General features: G+C 61.9%; 1 protein-coding gene across 3 annotated transcripts in view; it reads right to left on the bottom strand.

The window, feature by feature from the left end:
* The window catches only part of Septin9 (septin 9), a 141,515-nt gene that overhangs the window by 47,929 nt on the left and 68,580 nt on the right, over positions 1–25,006 (bottom strand). For all 3 annotated transcript variants that reach the window (XM_027923933.2, XM_027923935.2, XM_027923934.2), the window contains one exon: positions 15,726–16,364. In XM_027923933.2, the coding sequence (XP_027779734.1) occupies positions 15,726–16,364 (639 nt within the window). The remainder of the gene's footprint in view (positions 1–15,725; positions 16,365–25,006) is intronic.

Below are 25,006 nucleotides of genomic sequence, written 5' to 3'. Positions count from 1 at the left end.
GGACGGACGCTGCTCAACCCATCTTATAGCAAAGCCACTGAGCCACAAAGTGACCTGCCACACAGTGGACATCACGGAGCCACAGAACAGCACTGCTCTGTGCTCCCGCCCTGACTGGCCTGCTGGGGCCCAGTGTCCCCACAAGCAGACACAGAGAGGGGTCCACAGCTCGGGGACCAGCCTCACACTACCCTTGAGGGGCATCTTGAAGGTCAAGTTGTTAGGCCCAAACGGGGTGACTGCTCCCTGTCACCACCGTCTCCTCCCAAAGCCCTTCCCTGCCCAACCAGAAGGACCGCAGAAGTATCTGTATGGTCTGACGGAGCATCCAGTGGGCAGAGAGCCTGACAGAAGTTGTGCCTATGACTCAGAAACCACAAATCTCATTACCATGGAGCCAGAGCTTGGAGTCAGACAGCTCTGTATTCAAAGCTGAGGTCGCCTCCTGTAGCTGTGTGGCCTGGGGCCAGTTGCTCAGCCTCTCTGTGCCTCCACGCGTTCTTCTCTAGGAGAACTGTTTCCCAAGGTCTGGAGCCCAGCGCTGGAGTGTGTAAGCAGTAAGGGGGGGTCACTTAGGATTCATGAATCACCAATAAAGACAGGAGGAGGGCACAGCTGCCGGGAGCTGTCCCTAAAATGGAAACAAATTTGCTCCACTCCCCAAGCAGAGGGAAGCCAGGGGCAGGCGCCCAGGCAGGGCCCGGTGCCGGCGGCCACCTCCAGATGACTTCATAGCTGGCACCTGCTCCCAGAGCACGTGTGTGGACTTCCCAGATCTTCCCTGCCCTTCCTCTGGCCTCGCTCTCTGGGCAGTCCCCCTTCTCACTCACCCTTCCTCTCCTCTCACTGCTGTGGAGGCCAACCGCATCAGCTGGCCTGGAACCGTCCCCCCACAGCAGGGACGGGAGGGGGTGGCCTGAAGGGAGAGGACGACTCTGTGCAAGCCCCGCGGTCCCAGGGTGCGGTCAGGAGGGGGAGGCTCAGGGGTGGGGGACCCAGGACCGGTCACCGACAGTGACCAGGGCCAGCACCTGCCCCCATGAGGACCCAGCCTCTCCACCTGGTGGGCTGGAGGGCAGACTGAGCGCCACGGCCTGCGGACACGCAGCAGTGGCCGTGCTCCCGCCTGGTGGCTGACCTCTGCCCTAGGGTGAGGGTGGGGGCGAGGCCCAGCCCACAGGAGGCAGCTCAGGGCACCTCGCCCCTGTCCGCCTGGTGGTCTCAGCTTCCCCAGCCTCGGGTGGCCACTGGCCTGGCCCCTGGTCGGGGTGGGCCTGGTGGTGAGGGGAGATGGATTTCCGTCTTTCCGGCCACTTTCACCCAGTGTCCTCCGCCTCAGTCCCCAGCCAGAGCTCCCGAGGCCTGACCCAGCTCTGGAGCCAGAAAGGAGGGGACAGGGCAACGGCCCCTCCTGCCCTGGGCCACGCTGCCTCCCAGGAAGCCACACCAGAATCCCCTGTCCCGGCCACCCAGCCCAGCCCAGCCCCGGGGTCCTGATGGCAAGAAACCCACCTGCTCCTCCACCTGCGCCAGGCTGGAGCCTCAGGGGCAGCTCAGGGCCCTGCTGTCCAGGCAAGGGACATTCAGAGCAGAGCCCAGAGCTGGCACCAGGAAGCGCCCAGGACAGGGTGAGATGAGCCAGGAGCTGTCAATCCCTGGGGCCATCACTGGCCACGCGCGGTCCACACCCTGGCACTTGGGGAAGACGGGCTCCCGGACCCCATCCCACTCCTCCTTGGCACCTGGCTCTGCCCAATCAGATGGAGGAAGAGTCAGTCCCAGCTCCAAAGAGAACGACCAGTCAGCTCGGCGAGCCGTCCAGCAGCCGTCCCTGCACACGAGGGCCCTCCAGGACAAGCGGATGCCCCCCACCCCGGGGACACGGAGGCAGCCTCCCAGGAGAGGGCGGGCATGACAGCCCAGGGTCTCTGCTGTTCCCAGAGCCAGCCTAGAGGTCAGGGGGCCAGAAGAGTCCATCTGGACTCCCCCTCAACTGAGGAGGACGAGCCCCCAGCCCCCTCATGCCGGCCTGGCCATCCTGCCGGGGCCTGAAGGACGAGCCTGGCAGGGCAGCGGGCAGCGCTGGTCTCGGGTGTCCCACCTGTGCCTGCTCAGCCAGGAGAAGCAGGACCAGGGTGGTCCCTCCTTCCTAACGGGCACTTCGCCCTCTTGGGACACCTTGCAGGGGAAGCACTGGACACTTGGGCCTTCCCAGCTCCTCCTCTCCCTGCCAGGGCCGCAGGGCAGGGCCCAGACACAGGGCCCTTAAGTCATAGGGCTGGCCCTAGCCCTGAGGGGGGTCAGCAATGGCAGAGGACTCTGCCCCCCACCACTGCCCACCTGCCAGGCTCCCCAGCTCCCAGCTCTCCACACTAAGTGCTGTGGGGCGTTGGGCAAGTGGCTGCAGCTCTCTGGGCCCTGGCCGCCGACCCTGGAGTACAGGCAGGACAGGGAAGCTGACGGCGTTAGGATGGTCACTTGCTGCCTTTCTCCACCCCCTGAGATGAGGCCCGAAAGGCCCGACCCAGAACCCTGGGAAGTCACCCAGTTCCTGAGCCCAGAGGGCAGGGAGGTCCCGGGCCAGCTGCTGCTACTGCGAGGGAGAGGGAAGGAGGCGGCTGGTGGGCCCCCAGACCCCGTGTTGGGACACAGTCACCTACAGTGGGATGAACTGTCCCCCGAGGCTTGTGGGCACCGTGTTTAATGTGGGCAGGTCCCAAGGCCAGGGTGGCCAGAGGGCCCCGGCCGTCCTTGGCTGAATAGGCAAAGACTTAGTCGTCGTGACTGGGCTTCAGACTCACTGGCCAGGGCTTCTTGCCTGAGCAGAAAGCCCCTTGACAGAGTGAGTGACCAGAGGAAGCCATTGGGCAAAGCGAGGTGTGGACTCCAGGTCCGCCGTGCAGTCTGACCAATGGCCAGTCGCCTTCCTCAGAGACACGGGATGGGCCCCGACTGCCCCAGAGCTACAGGGACAGGTGGCTGTAGAGGGCACGAGGGTCTCTAGGCAAGAGGGTGCCCCCATCAGGGATAAGCCTGCCAAGCCAGCACACAGGCCGGGGAAGGGACCAGGGGACAGAGAGGGGAGGGACGGGCCACCCTCCTCCCCAACCAGGGGCCTGGCTCCTCCTCCACCACACCCTCCCCATCCTCTCCCCACCCCAGAAAGCCACTGCACCCAGCCCACAGGTCCACCTGGCCCAGTGACACTGGCCTGCTGACATTACTTGGGCCTGAAGCCCAGGTGGTCAGTGGGAGAGTATAGCAGCAGACTGGCACTCCCTCCCTATCGGGCATCACATAAGCACTGGGCAGAGCCCAGGCCTGGGGAGGCCTGAGATTAGACCACAGGGACAGGGTGACACTCTGAGAGTAATCCCCTTCTTCCTGGGCTGCCCAATGCCCACCGTCCTGTCCAGCCCCGGGGCGAGCAGGCAGAGTCCGTCTAGGATCAAGCACTGCTGGGGTCACCAGTGCAGTGGATGCTACCCTCTAGCTGGTCCCAGTCCACGGGCGTGAAGAGACAGACACGCCGGCCAGCACCCCCACCCCCAGGCACGGGGAGAAGCCCGTTCTGCCAGAGCAGGAAGCTGGGTCTACACGTGTGACCCTCCCTGGGGAGGGATGCGGGAAACCCAGCAGCCCCCCACGGCCCCCCACGGCCTTCTGTGAAAGCAGCAGCCTCCTCAGGAACCCCGGGGGGGTTCCTATCCCTGCCCAGCCAGGGCCCAGGAACATCAGAACCGAGAGGACAGATGACCCAGGAAAACAAGCTCCCCCCAGCCCTTCCCACCAAGCAGCCTCGGGCCCCCGCCGTCGCCCGCAGGTAGCGGCCACCTTCACCCCTTTCTATCCCTCAGCTCAGACCAGACTCGCCCAAGACTGGGTTTCAGTCCAACCTGGGAGCAGGGCCACACTGGTCTCAAATGACGTCCTGCACAGTGATCCCAAAAGGGCCCTTCGGCCAGCCCAGGGAGCTCCCGGGGGAGGTGGCTTTGGTGGAGCATCTGGAGGCTTGGATGGGGGTAAGGAAAGGACCCGCCGGGCACACGGGGCAGGTCAACTGGAAGTTCTGTTGGCCGAGGGCCATGGCCAAAGAGGGAGGGAAGCCCTGGTCAGGGCTGCCTTCCTGGCCACCCAAGGGACAAGGCCTGCCCAGACCCAAGGCCTCTGTTGACCTGTTCCCCAGGTGCCACCAGCCCCAAACACCCACGGTGCAGGGAAACGCAGCAGCAGGCAAAGCTCGCGCGGCCAGGGTTGTCACCTGCACTCCTGGACGGAGCAGGGGATCGCCCCTGACCTTAAGTTCCAGCACCCCACGCCCGGCAGCAGCTGTTCCCAGGGGGACGGGGGTCTGCCTTTACTTAAAATTCTGACCTCTGCTCACCAAGCGGGGTCTGGTCATAACGTGGGTCTTCAAGAAGCATTTCGAGAATGAGCTGCGAGAGCAAGCACGGCGAGGGGCGGAGCATGAGCCCGGGGAGGGGCGGGGCCGGCGAGGGGCGGAGCATGCGCCCGGGGAGGGGCGGGGCCGGCGAGGGGCGGAGCATGCGCCCAGGGGGGCGGGGCCGGCGAGGGGCGGAGCATGCGCCCGGGGAGGGGCGGGGCCGGCGAGGTGCGAGGCTCCATGCCCAACACTGCAGAAAAGGAAGCTTTGAAATACTTGGGACCCCCTTAAACTCTGCTCAGGGGGCATGGCCTCGCTCACTCACCCTCACTGGCCCTGTCCTCACCTTCTCTCAGTGACCTCCAGTTGCCCTCTCAGTGACCTCAAGCCTCCCGCCTGGCACCACGGGAGCGCCCTGTCCAGCTGCTTCTCCAGTTTCATCTGCAGCCCTCCTGCCACCCCACACCCCTCACCCCAGGTAAGCACGGAGCTCCCTGGGGACACTGTCCACTGCGGACCCAGTCACCACGGAGCTCCCAAGAGCCCCAACATGCCTTCCACGCAGCAGCTCTCGTGTGACTTTTCTTTGTTAACCTTACGTATCTCTTTTTAGTATTTGAATCTCATGTCGCCAATCCCAACAAGGATCCCAGATCAGAGAGAAGTGCAACCTACATCCTGACACATGCCTTCCCCAACCGTGCTCCACCCCGCCCCAGCCACAGGGACAATGCAGAGACAGGGATCCTGCCTCGATCACACGTTGGATGAAATTATCAAAGTTCCACAAGTTCTCCTGGCATCTGCTTCATGGGTGCGGGTGAGAACATGGCACAGCCCCTGACCAAGCCTTTCGATAAGAGAACACCAGGCTCGTTGGAAGGCGGTCATTTCAAAGTTTTGAGAGCAATGCAAAGAACTGGAAATCAACAATAAATTCAAGGTCAAGAGAGAAAATGTTGTCATTGACAAGTACGTTGGACACTTCTGCAGTAAGACAGCAACCCCTGCTCTACACGGTGTAGATTCCACTGTGACGTTTGGGAACCTGTCACAAGATTAATACAACTTTTTCAATGTTTGCTCCCCAAACAAATCACAAAAGATAGTTCAGCTTATATTGCATATGATCCTCGGAAAACTAGACAAGGCTTCAAATCGTAAGAGCCCAGCGCAAGGGCGGAGGCCATGGGTGGACAGGAGTCGGCCGTGTGATACTGTGGATCGAGCATTCCAAGGTCCCCTGCGTTCCAACGCACGCCAACTCCCCTGGGAGGCTCTATTTAGCGGCTCTCGGGCTCTGGAGACAAATTTCAAGATTGGTGCATCTTCTCCTTTGGATTTACTTAACCAACAAGCAGTGAGCAAATAAACACACACTCCTGACAGGGCCTTTCAGCAGATCTGCTCAGGCCTGGCTTACACCACAGACACACCACACACACAGACACACACACCACACACACAGACACACACACCACACACACAGACACCACAGCTCCACCCTGGAGGCTGCACGGGATCTGGCTTCAAGCACCTAGGGACCAGCTACGCATCCCATCTGCTAGCCCAGCGCATCCCACAGCGGGTCCAAGAAACAACATCCCACCAACAGCACTTTTTCCTCTAAACAGAAAATATTCATAAAAGCCAAACAGTAGCAATAGCCCTGCATCTGTCACCTTGTGAGTGCAGAGACCTCCAAAAGTGATCCACCCACACTGGAATATCATTCAGCCATGAAAGAGTGGAGCACCAACAGATGCTACCAGGATGAACATTGAAGATGTCACGCCAAGTCCACAAAGCCACCCAGTGCAGGACGCCGTCCTAAGGAACGCCCAGATGTCAGCCACTGCTTAGGGCTGGGGAAGCGCTAAAGGGAAGGGGTTTCTTTCTTTTTCTTCTCTTTTTTTTTTGGGGGGAGGGCGTACTGGGGATTTAATCCAGGGGCATTTTACCATCAAGCCACATCCCCAGCCCCTTTTATTATTTATTTGTTTGTTTTTTAGTGTGTGTGTGTGTGTGTGTGTGTGGTGCTGGGACTGAACCCAGGGCCTTGTGCATGCAAGGCAAGTCCTCTACCAGCCCTTTTTAATTTGAGACAGTGTATTGCTAAGTTGCTGAGGCCGGCCTTGAACTTGAGATCCTGCAGCCTCGGTCTTCCTATTCACTGGGATCACAGGTGTGCTTCCTGGTACACCACACCCCACAGACACACACATGCCCCACCCCACCCCACAGACACACCCTACCCCACACCACACAGACACACACACACACCCCACCCCACACCCACACACACCCCACACCACACCACACAGACACACACCACATACACACACATACATTACAATTCAGACACACATACACCACACATCCCACATATACACACACACCCCCCCACACACACACACTACAATTCAGACACACATACACCACACATCCCACACATACACAGACACACACACACCCCCCACACACATACACACCCCACACACTAATACACACCACACACCCCACACACTCCTACAGGTATGTGTGCCCTGGTTCGTGGTGTGAAATGAGCCTCATAACCCACTTTCTGGAACCTTCCATGACCCCAGACCTCTCGTGACTCCTGAGGCCTGACAGGCTTCTCCTGCCTGGACCCTCTGCCCCCTCAAGGCCCAGCTCCCTGGTCACCAGCTCCTCTGGGGCTGCAGCAGCGAGCACAAGGCGCTCTCTCCTCCGGGTGCAGGGTCCCCTGGACGCATCCCTCTCAGCACACGTCACACTGCACGCGTGTGCGGCCCGGCCCATCTCTGCGCCCCTCTGCAACAGCACCAGGCTCCGGGGAGCTGCTGGGCACACAGGTGGCGGCAGGGACTGTCCCCTCTGGTGCCGTCCTCGCTAACTTTTGTGCTACAGCTAGTGGCCCAGGGACCTCTGAATGCTAAGAGGTGATTTTCTAGGGAAATAAATACATTTGAAGGAGAAGGAGGAGGAGGAGGAGGAGGAGGAGGAGGAATACCCCAAACTCATAGCTCTGAGTTTTTAAAGTACTAGATGCCGGCAAAAGTCTCCGGCTCAGATGGTTTCACTCGTGAATTCTTTTCAAGTTCCATGGAGGAGATGATTGTGTCACTGTGAAGATGTTCCAGCTCAGGGGGGTGAAGGAGCACATCCAACTGCTCTGCTCAGCCAGCAGTCACTGACACTAGAAATGATAAAAATAGCACACCCCACGCTGCGGGGCACGCTCACTGCAGGGACGCCTGGGGAACTGCTTCAGCCGAAATCACTTCCAATGGAGTAATGATTTCAATACATGAAAATAACACCACAGAAGTACTAGAAGAAAACGCAGGGGAAATTCTTTGCTGTAATTGTGGAATGCAGGAAGCCACGAATTCCAAAAGCTAAAAGTAACAGGAGGAATTTGACTACATAGGCCTTAAAATTCTCTGTTTGGGAGAACACACCAGAAACAGCAAAGTCCACAACAAGGAGCGGGATGCAGCGGTGCATGCCGGTGATCCCAATGACTGGGGAGGCTGAGGCAGGAGGATGGAAAGGCTGAGGCTGGCTTGGGAACTTAGAGAGGCCCTGTCTCAGACACAGAAAGGGCTGGGGGTGCAGCTCAGCAGCAGAGCACCCCGAGTTCATTCCCTAGTACCATAAAAAATTAAAAAAGTTAACAACTGGGGAAAGACAATTGTACCAGCTATGACAAAGGTGTCTTCAAAGAAATCAGCAAGACTGACACCAGGACTGAAAGGGTAGCAGAGGGTCATGGGCCTGCGGACATACAAAGGTAACTTCTCTCACTTAAGACGGACGGTTCCAGTTTGCATAAAGCCCGTGTGAAAGGCTGGGTCCCCGGGGAACGGGGGCTTTGAAGGAGTCTGGGGCCCCCTAAGGGAACCCTGGGGCCTCGCAGGCTATGCTTCCCGAGGCAGGTTGCAAGCCCTTGGGCTCCACCTCGAGGTGACCAAGACAGCCAGGTGACGGACCCTCCAGAAGGTGACCGTCCAGAAGGTGAGCCTCCAGAAGGTGACCCTCCAGAAGGTGACCCTCCAGAAGGTGCCAACACAAGCCCCGCCTCCGTAAGTGGCCTCCTCCAAAGCTGGGTGATGTGGGCCCCAACAAGACGCCCGTGGGAGCACTTCTGCCCCACCACCCGCGAGGGCACGGGGTCTCGCCGTCATCACTAAGAGGGCTGTGACCACTTTAGGGACAGTTTGGAAACTGGATCAAAATTTAAGACACACACACCCTTGAATGCCAAACCCCTCCTAGGGGCCGATGGCAGTCACAGGGCACAAAGGCCAGCGTGGGCGCTCAGGGCTGCTCTCAAGGTCTCCTTCACTGTGACAAGCTGGACAGAAACAAGGGGCCTGCGACAGCCTGGACGCGGCTGCTAAGAGGAACCCGCTGCCGCCCGCCTGCGCGAGGCCCTGCGCCACCCGCGGGAGGAAGAGAAGCCAGGAACAGAGTCACCCTAGTGTCCTTAGGGGGCACCGGGGCTTCCGTCCCCTTCCTCCCTCTGCAGGGCTGGGTGGAGCCGGGGTCTTGCTCCTGCTAGAAACTGCTCTACCACCGAGCCCACCCCAGCCCAGCCCATCCCAGCCCCCCGCGGAGCCCACCCTGCCCTGATGAAGCCACCCCGGCCCCTCTGAGCCCACCCCGGCCCCTCCGAGCCCACCCCACCCTGCTGAGCCCACCCGGCCCTGCCCTGGCCCCGCCGAGCCCACCCCAGCCCCGCCGAGCCCACCGCGGCCCAGGACACAGACGTTTTGACAGAGTCCTGACAGCACATGAAATCCTGAGGGACAACGGCACGACACGCTGTCGACACCGGCCACCTCGGGGACGGGCGAGGAGAGGCCGGGTTCCCTCTCCTCCTACTCAGGTGGGCACCTTTGCTACCTACCGTGGCCGGGCAGCGCCTTCTGGAAGGAAGGAAGGAAAGGGGAGGAGCGTGAGAGCAGCCCCCGGAGGACAGGGCCAGCAGCTGGCCGTGCAGACCCTGGGGCCGTGGCTACCGACGGGGCCGCACCAGAAGGCGCTGCACGGGGACTTCGGACAGCACTGCCCTTCGCCAAGTGAGGGTCACGCCTGGTCTTCACCTAGGGGCTTGTTCCCGGGGGCCGGAAGCAGTCTACCAAGTCACCACTTCTGGTGACACCAGGCAAGAGGAATTGTCACCTTGACCGCGAGGAGACGGGCCACAGCACACATCCTCAGGCCCAGGGCAGGGCAGGAGAGGGAGCCCAGCAGAACAGGGCAAAGTGCACGTCCACAGCCGCTGCCCTTCCCCAGACAGAGGCCAAGGCCCTGGGGTGGCCACATGCACTGCGCTTCTGAACTGGAACCTCTGGGCCATTTGGAAGCAGAGAGTGGAGCCGGTGGTGACCAGAGTCACATAGGTTCCAAGTTGCAGATGGGGACAGACGCAGTGGAGGAGGGTTTCCATCAGAGGCCACTGGAATGCAGCTCAAGCCAGGGGAAAGAGGCTGTGTGACCGAGGACCAGTCACCTTCCCTCTCTGAACAGCACTGGGTAAGAGCAGGGATCTCTATACAGGGCTCCTCTGAGTCCCTGGGCTGCGGAGGTGAACCCCAGCAGGGAGGGCAGGGAGGCCAAGGGTGGGGCTCTCCATCCCACCATCTCCTCTGAGCCAGGGAAGGCCCAGCCCTGGGCCCTGCTGCTTGGCCTCTCAGCCACATCCCAGGCTGCAGGAGCCCCAGGCTGGGGAGGTCACCTACTCACCCACGGGGAGCCCCAGAGAGGAAGCGGGGCCTGGCTTGGGAAGCGCCTCCTGCAGCCCTAAGACAGGAGGCCATGGGGGACACGTCTGTCCAGCCAGTGTGGGCACATGGCATCCTCCCAGGCCCGCCCACTGGAACCCAGGGTCTGGTCAGGGGCTGCCCACACTTCGGGGTGCAAGGCGGGGAGTCTGCAGGCTCCCCAGGGCGGGATGTGCCTCTGTGCTCAGAGTGCGGCTGCCCGGCTGGCTCGAGGCCCGACAGCCGCCCCTCCGTGCAGACCCTGGGTCCCAGCAGCTGCCCGGGGTCTGGAGGCCGCGGACGCGGCTGTGGCACGGCTCCTCTGACAGCTGCTCCGCCTTCCTGCACCCAGGGCCGGCCTCACCCAGGGCCATGTGCCTGGGGCCTAGGCTGGGTGGTCAGGGCCGGGCCCACGGAGGCAGAGGGGCGCAGCCTCCTGGCCCCACCAGCCCTGCAGCTGCGCGGCTCTATTTAAGGCATTCTGCAGCTGCCTGGCGCATTCCCTGGCGGCCTGGCTCCCCTCCCGCGCACACGGGGCTTGGCGGACAGCTGGGCCACCGGCCAGCCAGGGAGGGGCTCTTTGTCCTAAACCACAGAGACAGGCTCTGTCCTCGCTGTCCCCACCCTGGAGACCCACCTGGCCTGGCCCGTCCCCCATAGGTCCCCCTGTCCCCCAGGTCAGGGCTTCCCCTGTAGACCAGGCAGCTCAGAAGGTGGGCCTCCGACCAGGGGAGGGGAAGGCCCGTCACAGGGTAATGGGGTGTCGGGTGCCCCCTGGGGCGAGTCAGGAAAACTGGAGGGGCTCGGAGCAGAGGGCTGTCTTCACGGTAAGAGTCCAGCAGGATGCCCCTCCTGGACACAGGCTGTGTCTCTGCAAAAGCAGAAATGCATCTCCGGCCGGTGCCGGGGAATGCCCAGGCCAGGGACGGCCCACGGGGCACCCTGCAGAATGTGGCGTCCTACAAATTCACGGGACTGCGAAGGGGCTCTGAGGCAGGGACACTTCATCCCTAAGTCCTGGGGGCACCCTCTCCCCACTTCACTCTCCGACCCCACGCAGTGCTGGCACCCTGAGTCCTCCCGGGCGGGGCCAGGTACACAGTCCACGTCCCCTGGCTGATGACTCCACTCCTCAGACCCTCCAGTCCCCGCCGGTGGTCCCAGGGAACCCTCTGCTGGTTAACCCACTCAGCGCCTCACTGTCCTGCAGCCCCCCTGGCCCCCCGCCCTGCACACAGGCCTGGTGAGGACATCCCCATGTCCCTCAGCGGGGACCTGAGTGCCCCACCCGCAGCCGCACCCATGCTGTTCCCAAAGGTTTGGAGTCACAGGGCAACGCCTGCCCACCCCTGGGCCTCCCTCACACGCAGCCCCTGGCACCACCAGGGACCACCCACTGGCAGCGGAGCCCACGCAGCTCTGGGGCCCGCCATCCACACCCTCGTCACTGACAGCTTCAAAAACAGAGGCCTGGAGGGTAAGAGCTCGGGGTTCCTGGGTGGAGCCGGACGCACCCAGGAACTCAGCCTGGCTCCCGCAGCCCAGAGAAGGCACCATCGCAGTCGCGCAGGGAGCGCACCTTATAAGGCCGCCGGGAGCTCGGGAGCCTGGCCCGGGAGGGACCCAGCCAGCAGCCCTACAGCCCAGCCCTACCCACAGACGGAATGGACCGGGGATGACCCTGAAGAGGATGAAGTCCCTTCTGAGGGAAGGACAGCAAGCAGGGGCCAAGGGCCAGGGCCAGGGCCAGACTCAGGAAACACAGAATCCAGCGCAGCACAGGCTCAGGCCTCAACAGCCCCGGGCCGGGAGGAGCAAGGCGGCCTCTACCCTCAGCTGCCCGCACTCCTCGGGCTCCTCTTCAGCCACCCTCAGCCCACTGCGGCCCCTGAATGCCGACCCTTCCGGGACCACCCCGCGTCACGCGCTCAAAACCTGCGGCAAGCCCTGCAGAGTCCTCCGCGACCACCTGCCCCAGCACCGCAGGCGACCCCAGCCGGCCGGCAAGCAGGTGGCCCGGGCGAAGTCGGCAGGAAAAGCATCTGCTCAGTCCTGGGGTCCCCGAGGGATCCGTAGGGTCCCTGCACCACCTGCAAGAGCCACGAAAAGCCAGCTCATGTCAGCACCCGTGGGCCACTCCCGTGGGCCACTCCAACACTGTCAGTGGAGCACCTGCTGGGCCAAGTCCCTTACCAGCCGTCTTGTGGGATTCTCCCAAACCAAAGGCAACAGCCCACCTTCCAGGGACCTAGATGCCACTGGGGGAAGGGAAGGATCCTGAAGAGCGTCCAGGAAAATGCTCAAGAGCACGCACGCTGGCCCCGGCAAAGGGGCTTCCCTCTACTGTCTGTGATTTCTGCATTCTAAGGAAGGAGAGCTGTTACTTTTTATAACCTGAAAAACTACTTTTCCATTGAAAAAACACATCCAGCCGAGAAAAGAAGGTTCATACCCAAAGAGCTTAGATCCCAAGCCAAATATCAGGTATTTCACAGGAGAAAGAGCAAAACGGCCCGGAGGATGCGGAGGAGTCGCAGGGACACACAGGAGTCGCAGGGACACACAGGAGTCATAGGGACGCGCAGGGATGTGCAGGAGTCGCAGGGACACACAGGAGTCACAGGGACCCACAGGAGTCGCAGGGACACACAGGAGTCGCAGGGACACACAGGAGTCACAGGGACGCTCAGGGACACACAGGAGTCACGGGGACACACAGGAGTCGCAGGGACACACAGGAGTCACAGGGACGCTCAGGGACACACAGGAGTCACAGGGACACACAGGAGTCGCAGGGACACACAGGAGTTCCACAAAGCAGTGATGGGGACGGGGACCAGGGGTCAGGGACTGTGGTTGTGAGGAAGAGTGTGGAGACCAGAGAAAAGCTGGAGTGGGGCCCAGGCGAGCGAGCCCCAGGTGGGAGTGGACCTCACTGCTGTGCCCCTCGGGGCCTTGGTCTGGAAGCAGCTGGGCCAGGCCCTGGAGGCAGCGGCCAAGGGGCTGAGCGTCTAAGGAGCTCGCTCCCTCCCGGGTCCTTCCTCCCACCACGCCAGCTGGCCCTCGGGCACAGGGGGCAGCTTGGTGTCTGCAGAGGGCAGTCATAGCAGAGTCTGCAGGGGACCCTGGTCACTTCCAACCTGGTCCCCCATGAGGTGGAAGGGGACAGCGAGCTGGGTCTACAGGAGAGAGGGCCAGTGTGTGTCCAGAGGCACAGGTCAGGCTGTGAACAGATGAGGGGACAGAGAAGCAGGCGGGACCCTGAGGAGGGGCCAGGGATTTCAGGAACACTGCTCCGTTGGGAAGGCTCTACCCTTCCCGTCTCCTGCCCTTGCTCCACGCGGACAGAGGAGCACAGGACACAGGAGCACAGGACACGGCCCTCCCCACAGGAGCTGGGCTCCCAGGCCGGGCCCTCAGTGGCCGGGGCATCTGGGAAGCCGTGGGAGTGACTACTCCCCGGGGCTCTGTGCAGCGCCCCAGGCCCCACTAGGGGGCCTTCCCCTCCCAGGCAGGCCCCCCTCTCTGCCCTCAGCCCCCGTCCACCCACCACCCTTCCTGCGGCTTGGCCAGCTTCGGAGGGCAGAGGCCACAGGACTGCCCCTGTGCCCCAGCGCCTGGCACAGACTCTGCTTAAAGCGGGGCTGAGCTGTCTGTGCCGGGGAAGACTGGCACCCCGGGGCACATCCTTGGCAGTGCCACCCTGAGCGGAAGCTGCAGAGCCAGGACCCCTCCTGGTGCGCCCAGCACCAGCTGTCGCAGGATCTGGACGGCCTGCTGCCTCCCCACCACATCCTGTCTGACTCAGCGGAGCGTGAACACCTCTTCCCAGGAGGGGGTGCATACGGTGGCACAGCCAACCAGGACGTGGACCAACAGAAGACGGGGGGTGGGGGAAACAGCCCCAACACCCTGCCCACCCGGGGCAGCCCTGGACGTCCGGCCTGGTGGATGGTGGGGGCGGGGGGGGGCGGGGGGGCTCTGCAGGGTCAAGTTTAGAGAGACAGACTCACACCCAGGGCTGGAGGAACCTTCAAAGGTCGCCACAGCCTCACAACTCAGGGCAGCCCGATGCCAGGCACGGGAAATGCAGAGCCCCAGGACCCCAGGCCTCCTGAGCTAAAGGAGCGCTCAGCAGGGCGCAGGCGCTCTGTGTGCAAGGGCAAGTGGCAAGGGTGTGGCCTGCACATCCATCCCCACCCTGACCCCGGGGAGGGCCTCATTCCAGAAGGAAAACCAAGGAGAACCGAAAGCAGGTACTGAAAGGGCTGCAGGGCACCCAGGCTCACAGCAGCATTGCCCAGAGGCCCCGGGAAAGGGAACAAAATGCAGCATATGCATGCACGGAGTAGTATTCAGCCCTGAAAAGGAAGGAGATTGTGACCTGGTGACCCTCGAGGACATCATACTGAGTGAAATAAGCCAGCCACAAAAAAGACCAGTACGGTGAGATGCACTTCCAGAGAGACACGGCCCTGTGGGCCACCCAACTGCTGAGACAGACAGGAGGGCCTTGGGGAGCAGAGAGGGGTTGGGAGTGGCTTGAAGGAGACAGAGACGTAAAGTTCTGGAGAAGCCGGGACAACAGCCTAAAAGCGGCTGAAACAGTCGGTTTTACACTGCTGTGTTCACCACAGTTAAAAATAACGAAAAGCCAGGTGCTGGCTCACGCCTGTGACCCCGGCAGCCTGTCCGGGTTGTCTAACCAAAGAACACCACGGGACACCAGCGAGTTCCAAGTCCTGCGCCCCACACTCAGCTTTGAGGGGCCGATGACCCCACACCCCTTCATAGGCGCTTCTCACTGGGAGCCTGGGAAGGGCCGAGTTGGGACAAGCACACTTCTGAGGACCACAGTGCCCTCAGCCCCGGCACGCCCCCGCAGGCCTGGCCCGTCTCCCCGTGGGTGCTCTGAGAAGACCACAGAGAGAGCACCCCCAGATGAAGGTGGGTGCAGGTACCACAGCCCCCTGGGTCCAGGGACCCCTTCCCAGGGGCCTTGGCCATTTCCCCAGCAGGCTGCTGGCCACGGCCATCCCTCCCCAGGGAGGAGGAGGGGGAGGGAGAGAGGCCCAGGCACAGAGTCAGCAGGAGAGAGGGCTCCCCAGCAAGCCCAGGAGGACAAGGGAGCCTGCCTCCCCACTGGGCCTCGGCCTCTGCCGGGCACTTCCAGGCCTGTGGTCCCTCTTGGCAGGACCTCTCCCAGCAGCCAGGGGCTGCAGGCCCGTCTGCAGCTCTCAACCCCACCCCGTCGTCCAGCACTAACCACTCTTCTCCAACCCTCCGGCCCCCAGGATCACAGCGCAGAGTCCTGCCACAGCCCCTGGGGACCAACGAAGGGGTTCCCTTGCAATCCATGGACTGTTTCCAGAGTCCAAGTCCTCACGCATCTTGGGGCGGTCCCAGGGGTCAGGGAGCCAGGCACCGCCCGAGCGCTGGGACGCTGCCCTGCGCGTCCAGCTCCTCCATCTCCACAGAGCATCTCCCCCACGTGAGCGGCTCCCCCAGTGACCCCACGTCAAAGCCCATCCCCTCCTGCACAGGCTGGAGGACCCAGCCCAGATACTCACCCTCCGGGCTCCTGGGCAGGGCCTCGGCCACCGGGGGCTTGGGCTCCAGCCTGCTCTGTAGCTGAGACGTCAGGGCAGGCTCCGAATTCTCCAGGGTCTGGGGTGGGAGGGGACAGGCGGGAGCCTCGGCCGGCTTGGGCACCTGGATCTCCACCCTCTTGGGGGCTGCGTCGATGGCAGGGCTGGCAGGCACCTCGGGGGTCTTGGAGGCAGGGGCCTCCATCCTGCGGTGGGCTGGCTCCGGGGGCTTGACGATGGTGATCTCCGTCCTCCGAGGGGTCGGGTCTGGGGTCTTGTGGCCCAGCGCCTCGGCCCTCTTGAGCCCGAACCGGGCCGGCCCAGGGGTGGCCGCGTTCTCCACCTGCTTGGACGAGATGTCGATGGAGAGCTCGGTGCGTCGGGACACAGGTTCAGGCACCTTGGGCCCCGCGAGCTCCACTCTCCGCAGGGCAGGCTTGGGCGAGCGCTGGCCCAGGGGGTCTACATGGCGGGCGGAGGGCTCTGAGTTCTTCACACCCAGGTCCTGGAATTTCTGGGTGGAGCTGGCCACAGTGGCACGGAGCAGGGGCGTCTGGACCCGCCGGGGCGGGGTGGAGTTGGGTGGCTCGACCTCCTCGACCTCGAAGGATCTCTTCAAGGCTGAAAGACAGAGGAGGACGTGGTGAGTGGCCGCAGGGGACGCTAGGCAAGTGCGTGCTTTGGGCTAAGGAAGCGTCCAGGAAGGTAAGTCGGCTGGACCACAGGGGACTAAGAGAAAGGACAGGCCCCTCCCAGAGGACTCCCAGGGCACCAGCAATCAAGAGTTCTGGGGACAAAGACAGTGGAGCAGGACGGACACTGCCCCGCCAAGGCCACGGCATGGGGGCCCACCTACAGAACGTTCCGGCTCACAGGGGCCTGGATTTCTTCTAGGTGTGGCTTTCTGGCTCCCCCTCGCCCCCCCCCCCCACAGCAGGCACTCAGACACCACTGAGCCAGAGGAGGACACGTCCCCCAGGACCAAACTGCACCCATAACGGCTCCGATCAGGACAGGACACGAAGACCCCGTGGACAACGGTGGACGCCGCGACTTCTCCTACACAGCGCTGGGCTCGCCGGCCCAGGCGCACCTACGGCCCCCGACAACCCGTGACGGAGAGAACATTCTCCCTCTGACACAGACAGGGAAACCGAGGCAGGAGGCACCTCAGCAACGGGCCAATGGCGTGGAGAGCAAGTGGCAGAGCCAGGCTGTTGGTCGGCCCTGTCTCCCCTTGCTTGTCCAGTTCCCCAGCTGGGTCCACGCTGGCCAGCTCCTCAGTCCTCTCCCTCCCCCACATTCTCCATCCTGTAAGCCTGGCCCTGAGGGACGAGGACCACTGAAGCCCAGCACCCAGCTCTCCCGCCCCCTCCACCGGGGTCCGCTCCCTCAAGGCCGCGGGTGGTGCCTGCAAAGCCGCCCTCCCCCACCCTGCAGCCTCCCACCAAATGAGAACCAGCTGCCTGGTTACGGCCAGCAGGGAGAGGCCCACGTGGCAGGAGCCCTCCCCAGCTCCTTCCCCGAGCGACCCAACCCTCCTCTGCCCTACAGCCCCCAGAGCCCAGGACTTCACGGGACCCCACAGCCTCCTCCCCTCCCCACAGAGAAAAGGGCCGACAGCCCGTCCCGGCACTCAGCAACAGCTCGGCAAGACCCTTCAGCCTTCTGGCCTCCAAATGCAGAAGAGTTCCTGTGTCCGCAGGGCCAGCACCTCCTTCGGAAGACCAGGGGCTGGTGGGTGCTGGAGAGGCAGGGGGCAGGGGGCGGGTGGCAGGGAGGTGGGAGGCAGAGGCGGCCCCGGCTCTGAGGCCTGACCGTGGAGCCCACCAGCTTCCCAGACGGCACTCACATGAGGACCGCTAGCTCTGGGCATCCCGCCCTCACTTGTCCTGAAGCCGGACAGGGAAATGTCAGCTGAGTGGCAGGTGTGACCAGGTAGTGACAGGTGCTAATAGCCATCTCTGCCCTGCAGGAACAGGGGCCCAGGGTGGCCAGAGCTTCTGCATTTCTATATGATACCTCCTGATCCTTAAATGCCGGCCCGAAGCAAAACAAGGCCTTTGAAAGATCACACTGCAGCCAGACCCGGGGGTGCACATGGTAGCTGATCCCAGCGACTTGGGGGGCTGAGGCAGGAGGATCACAAGTTCGAGGCTTGGGGCTGGGGCTGTAGCTCAGTGGTGGGGGACCTGCCTAGCATGGGCAAGAGCCTGGGTTCCGTCCCCAGCACTGCAAAGTAGATAAATGATGAGAACAAGGTGCAGCGCAGCCCAACAAGATCACACCCACAAACCTCAGCTGCTCACAGGCCCAGCCAGTGGCCTCAGTGATAATGTGGCCACTGGGTGCAGGGTTCTGAGCCAGGGGGTGACAGCTCCAGATTCCAACTTGGTGTAACTCTCCCTGTCACTGGGCCAGCAGGGGATTCACCCTACGTGCACACTGCCTGCTTTGGCTCTAAGAAGCGTGATAGGCTGGGGTTAAGGTCACCCCAGCCAGGAAGTCTAAGGCTCGGAACTAAGTAAGAGGGATGCCCAGGGCTAACGGTCCTTAGAACTTAGTACCCCGTGTACTCCCCTTAGTCACCTGAGGTCACCTGGTATACCCCCAGCCTCCAGTGCGTGGTCCAAACTGCCCCAGATGGGGCGCCCTGTGCTATGAACCCCCCCCCACCTCCCGCCCTTGTTCCTCGCGGCCAGCTGCACAGCAGACACTGGGTGAGGGGAGACCGTGACCAGGCTTGCCCCAGGGAGGAAGCAGAGCCTGCCCTCGGAGTCCCAGTGAGTCTGTGCCCCCATCTGGAGAGCCCCTCCCTGGGAGCCCACCTGGAGGCACCCCGTTGCCACCGCACGGCGTTGCGGGTGGAGTATCGTGGTGACCCGGCCAGGGCCGCCCCTGCGCACAGGCAGGCTGTGTCCACGCTGCTCGTCTGTGTCCGCGGCCAGCTGCCCTTACTTTCTATGCTGCGTCCCTTCAAGGCTTATGTCACTGCCGTCCTCAAGCACACCCTAGTGACCTCTGGGCTCACGGCCTGGCTGTTATCTACCAGGAGTCTGCTACCCTGCATCACCGGGTCCTCGCCGGGGGAGCCACCCTGCCATCAGGATGGTGACCACCAGGACCCAGGGGGGGAATCTGGTTCTTTTTTTGGGGGGGGGGGGTTCTGGGAATTGAGCCCAGGAGCTCGCTGCCTCTGAGCTACACCCCCAGCCCTCCTTTTTGTTTTGAGACAGGGTCTACGTAAGCTGCCCAGGCTGGCCTTGAACTTGCGATCCTCAGCCTCCTGAGTCGCTGGCATCACAGGCCTGTGCCACCATGCTGGCTGAGTTATTCTTGATGGCTGGGGTGACACAGATCACCGCACTCTAAGAGCAGCGAAAAGGAGCAGCAGGAGAAGCCCCTCCGTGCTGGGGGGCGACCCCTTCCCCAAGGAAACCGTGTTCCAACCACTCCCAGCCCCTCCCTGCTCCCAGAGGACCTCCTGTCTGTCTCAGAAGGCCATACCTGAATAGAGAGGGGCCAGCCGGGCCATGCCAGCCCCAAACCAGCACCCCTCCTCCTCCTCCTCCTCCTCCTCAAGAACCAGGCCCCCAAACCAGGCTCACTATGGCCTCCTCCCGGAGCCTGCCTGGTGCCCACGTCGTCCACACCCCTCCCTCCCACACCAGTGGCTTCAGGGAGGGTGTGTGGGCTCTCTGGGAGCAAAGCTGGACACTGCCTACTCCCTACCACGAGCCTACTCCCAGCCCTTCCGGGAGCTTGGGACTTCTATGGAACTCACTACCGGCTGAAACACAAGTGTTTAACTTGGGCAGAGAGCCCAGAAGGAGCCTCAGAAGACAGGCCTTGGGAACAGAGAAGGAACAGTCTTTTTTTTCTTTTTTTTGGAACTAGGGATTGAATCCAAGGGCACTTACTACTGAGCCACATCCCCAGCCCTTTTCTGTATTTTATTTAGAGACAGGGTCTCACTGAATTGCTCGGGGCCTCACTAAGTTGCTGAGGCTGGCTTCTAACTTGAAATCCTCCTGCCTCAGCCTCCTGACCCACTAGGATTACAGACGTGCATCACCACACTGAGTGCAACAGTCTTCTTTTTTCAACCTGAGACCCCACTTTCCTCTAAGGTTCCTTAATGGCTTGAATAATGTCTTCAAAAGAGACATGTCCACCATGTGACGTGGTGCACACCTGTAATCCCAGCAGATCGGGAGGCTGAGGCAGGAGGACCACAAGTTAGAGACCAGCCTCAGCAACTTAGCAAAGCCTTAAGCAGCTTAGTGAGACCTTATCTCAAAATAAAAAATTGAAAGGGCTGGGGGTGTGGCTCAGTGGTTAAGCGCCCCTGGGTTCAATTCCCAGTACCAAAAAAAAAAAAAAAAAACCATAAAGGCATGCCCAATGCCAACCTCAGAACTGGGAAGGACAGGAGCTTATTTGGAAAAGGTCTTTGGGATGGAATCAAGTTAAGGATCCTGAGAATGAGAACATCCTGGATTTAGGAGGGACACCAACAAGTGTCCTTTTAAGAAAAAGGCAGAGGGAGAGTTCAGAGCCAGAGGCCCAGAGGAGGAGGCCACGTAAAGACCAAGGCAGAGACTGGAGGATACAGCCCAAGCTGAGGGACACTAGGGTCCCCAGAGGCTGGGAAAAGCCAGGAGGACCCTACCCTGGGCTGTTGGGAGGGAGCAAGGCCCTACCGACTCCTGGAACTCAGCCTTCTGCCCTGTTAAGCCGCCCGGTTTCCAGTGATTTGTTACAGTGACCACAGGACACAGACACAGGCCCCACTGCAGGGACAGGCCCTCCCAGTGTCTCCACCAGCCCCAGGCCTGCCCCCCCACACTCAGCAGGGCCCCGCAGGGCTGCCTCCCCTCCCTCCCAGAGTCACAAAGGCCCCAGATGGTGGAGGGTCCCTGGGGAGGGCAGCCCTGCCCTAGATTCACAGCGGGACATTTGGCGAGGAGACCAGATTACTGTCTAAGGCAGGGATGTCCATGTGCAACCGCCCCCCACGGAGGACTTCATGGAGAGCACCCAGCCACGAAAAATTAGGAGACAGCTTGCCACGGGTCCTCGGGCACCTCTGCCCTGTCAGGGTCCTAAAATCGCCCGTAGGTCCTGCACCCACAGGCAGAGCTACCCCCTTCTGCCAACGTGAACGCACCCTAGAGAAGCCCCCACCCCGTGACCCCCCCCAACAGGTCACTAGATGTGTCCTCCCTCCCCAGATGCCAGCAAGGGTTTCACCAGCTCCTTACTTTGCAGATCTCAGACCCCATGACCACATGTCACTTCCTCTTCTGTCTGCTAGGAGTTGATGCTACAAAGGGAGCAGGAGATGCCCCGCTGGACATCACAGACTTCCCCTGCTACACAGTATCAGGCAAATATGGGCCTGGCTGGCCTTGAAGTGTGAGCCTCCTGCCTCAGCCTCCTGAGTCGCTGGGATTACAGTCCCTGGGATTATAGTCCCTGTGGGCCTTCTCTCTGCCCCTGGGAGGTAAGACAGAGAGGGAAGGCTCACTTCTGCCCACCTTCACGGCCTCTACGGATTCTCGGCCGTCCAAAGCCAGCTCAAACCTTCCCGGCCTCCACCTTCCCCAACCTGGAGCAAGACCCTGAAGACGGATCCTGCGCTTTGGCCCACTTCTGGGAATCTAACCCAAGGAAACAATCAGAAGTACAGAAAGATTTATGCACCGGGCCATCTGCATCAGCACTACCACTGCAAACACTGGAAATGATTCAGATTCATGCAGATTTTTCTAAACCCATGTGCTGAAGTCCCACAGAGTCATCAAAATCACGCTTCGGAAGATGAGAAATGCTGAGGATACTAAATAAAAATAGCAGGACGCAAGATGTCTACCAAGATCCTAATCCCCCGTCACACACGCGTGTAGTTCGCACGCACACACACGCACACACTCACCCTCGCGGAGAAGGACTAGCTCCAGACTGAACCACAGTGGGTGTCATTAGACCCCCTGCCTCCCTCTGATAGGACAATGATAAACGCACTCACTGCAGATTTCCAGGGCTCGACGCAACGGGCACTTTAAGAAACGCACCTTGCGGCAGACAAGCTGGAGGGTGGGCATGACTGTGCGCGCCAGCCCACGACCCCTCCCAGGAGAGCATTTCCAGGCCGGCTTCCTTCCCAGGCTGGGCACAGGGCCACCCTCTCCTGTCCATCAAGCACCTACAGCCTCAGCTGCTCCACAAAGAGGCCAGAGTGGCCTCCCTCCAGATGCAAACCCTGCCGCCTGTGCCCGTGGGGGGCCGAATCAGGAGCGGCCTGGATCTGGGCCTGTTGGGGGAGGAATGTGCCCTGCACAAGGGGCCATTGTGAAGGCCCTGCTCTGACCGCAGGCTGCAAGCCTCTCCGGCTCCTGAAACCTGATCGAGCACTTCCTGGTGCACAGATGGGCCTGGTCGGGGAGGCAGCATCAGGAGAGCCACGAAGCCCTGCCCAGCCCGGGACAAATGTCCTGTACAGAAATGCTACAGCCCAAGGTCAAAAGAAACCCGGTGCCGGTTCCCCGGGAGGGGGTGGGCGGAGAGACAGGAGGGAGCGGCGGGAATTCTGCGCTAGGCTCCGGGACACCCGCCTTGATCAGAGTCCCCTGCTGCAGCGCAGCAGGTCTGTCCCTGAAGACACTGGCTGCCCAGGAGCCAGGGCCTGACCAGAGATCCCAGGACATAGAGCAGGAGCAGGAGACAAGGCCCAGTGTGCTGTCCTGGCCCACAGGGACCCCACCCACAGCTAAAGCATGTGGAGGGAGGTCCTGGGCATTGGCCGCAGCCTCAGTTGACCTCTGCCCCATTCTGTCTCCTCCGAGGGCTGCCTGCAAGGGTGGTGGGCAACGGGCAGGGCCTCGGCCTTTGCTGCCTGCCTGTGAGGCTCCCCCCTCCCCCTTCGATGCAAAGCCACAGGCAGCGAAGGCCCAAGAAGCACCTCAGCATTTGGCCTGAACTTCAAAGAAGGGATGAGCCCAAAAAACCAAGACCTGGTCTGGAGGTTTGGGTGTCAGGGGACGTGGGCAGTGAGGCAGGGGGCAGAGGCAGGTCAGGGCGTCCGCATCACATCACGTGCTATCGGAGTTATCAGGGCAAGAGAGCACGGGCGCAGGGGCGGCCCACAGCAGTGTGGCTCGGCTGGCACAAGTGCCCTCTGCTGAGCGTGAGCCGCGGGAGGCCATGCACGCTGACAGGGGCACCACCCAGGGCGGCTGGGGCCACACCCACCCGGCCTCACCTGGCCTGATTCTGCTTCCCTGCACAGGGCCTTCCCTGGCACCCGCCTGGTGCCCACCCCTGCAGAAGGCAGGAAGGACTTAACACTGGGCCCTTGCCCCAGATGGGACCCCCAGCACCCAGCTCCCTCCCCCACGCAGGTGGGAAAACCCTGGGCTCCAGGGGGGCTGAGCTCAGCTGCCCACAGGGCTCCACTGTGCTCCCTTCCCATCCCCACACGGGGATCCCAGGGGTCACCTCCCGCTTGGACCGTGGTCTCACAATCTGCGCCAGGAGGCCTGGGCGGCTGGGTGGAGGAGGGTGGATGCTGGGCAGGTGGAGGGAGGGAGGCCTTCGCAGGACAGGGAGGGGGAGGCAGATGGGGTGCTGGGGGGGGGTGCTCAGGAAGCAGGACAGCCCAAGGAAGGATGGCCACCGTGGAGCCCGCTTGGGAGGGCAGTAAACACCCTGGGCTCCCCAGGAGGGTCACACTGTGTAACAAGAGCAGGACAGGGGGCCAAGCCCACATACAGGAGGTGCTCCCTCCTTCAAGAGTCCCAGCGACACCTCAAACCTGCTAAGGCGTGAAGGAGAACAAGGGTGGCGGCACCACAGCTCAGGATCCCCCCTCTGCCCCCTCCCTGCCGTCCCCAAAGCCAGGCTTGGCAGGTCCATCAGAGGCCAGAAGCAGCCATCTCTAGTGCCAGCCCACACTGCAAGGGGCTCCGGCTCTGGACCAGGAGGCCAGCACGGCGGCCCAGGGCTCGGGCACCCTGGGCCTATCTGCACATGGGACCTGGGGAGACCAGGGGTCACGGTCCACGAACCCCTGCTCCCTGCCTCTCACCAGACCACGCCTGCCTTCAGGCCAGGACGATCGATCGCACAGAGGTCCCCGCCTGTGTCCCCTGGACAAGGAGGAACAGGCTAAGCATCTCCATCTGCTCCTGCGAGGAGCACAGGTAGCGTCACGGGGAACTCTGATTCTGCCAGGAGGGTCCAGCTCCTGGAGAGGAAGCAGGGAAGGCCGTTCAGCCCTGACTGTAATGTCCACCTCCCTGATTTATTCCAAGGACTTTAGAAGGAGGCTTCTTCCTCTCTGTGGTCAGCACCCTTGGGCCAGGAAGACATGGAGTCCTTCCTGCCTGTCACAGCCCCCACCCGGGAGGCCTGGCCGGCTCTGGAAAGACGATGTGAGAACAAGCAGGTCTACAACGTCACGTGCCTGCGGCTGGATTTCCCAGATGAGGCCAAAAGAAATAAACAAGCCCTCTCCCTTCCTGCCCCTCGGCACACTTACCAGCTCGGTGCAAGGGACCCTCCCCTCAGCTCCGCTGGCCTGGGGGACGTGGCGGTCCCCAGCTTTCCTTCCAAAAACTGGGCTCAGAAACCCTGAGTCCCTGAAGGCAGGACACAAACAGGTGGGCAGCCCAGTGGCCGCTGTGGTCAACACTGCTCTTGAGACATAAGATCTCTGGCTTTTTTTTTTTTTTTTTTTTGGAGTACTGGGCAGGGAACCCAGGGCCTTGGGCATGCTGGGCAAGGGCTCTACTGAGCTACACCCCCGCCCCTTCATCATGCTGCCTTCTCCCTGGAATGAAACTCTAATGACCTGGGAAACAAGGACTCAGGCTGGACAGCGCCTCCCCAGCCTGGCCACACCACCTCATCCACCCAGGATGGACCAGGAGTTCCACCAGATTCCCTTACAGCTGCCTCCAAACTCTGCTCCAGTGTCTGAAGGACACGGGACTCCACCCTGGGTTTGCCAGAAGTGGGATGAATAGTGTCCCCGCCCCTGATACACCCAGGGCTAACTCCTGGGGCCTCTGAGTGTGACCTTAGCTGGAAAAGGATCTCGAGGTGCCATTAAGGTGAGAATCGGAGACGGAGACGCAGGGATCACCGGGAACCGCCCTCATCTACCGGAGGCTGGAGAGGCATGGAAGAGAGAGGGTTCCTCAGGCCCCTAGAAGGGACCCTGCCGAGACACCTTGATGTCGGACTCTGGGCTCCACAGC

Source organism: Marmota flaviventris, chromosome 17 (genome assembly GCF_047511675.1).
Source record: "Marmota flaviventris isolate mMarFla1 chromosome 17, mMarFla1.hap1, whole genome shotgun sequence".
NCBI classification, from domain to species: domain Eukaryota; kingdom Metazoa; phylum Chordata; class Mammalia; order Rodentia; family Sciuridae; genus Marmota; species Marmota flaviventris.
The sequence above is the reverse complement of the archived record's forward strand: the minus strand, read 5'-3'. Positions and strand labels throughout refer to the sequence as shown.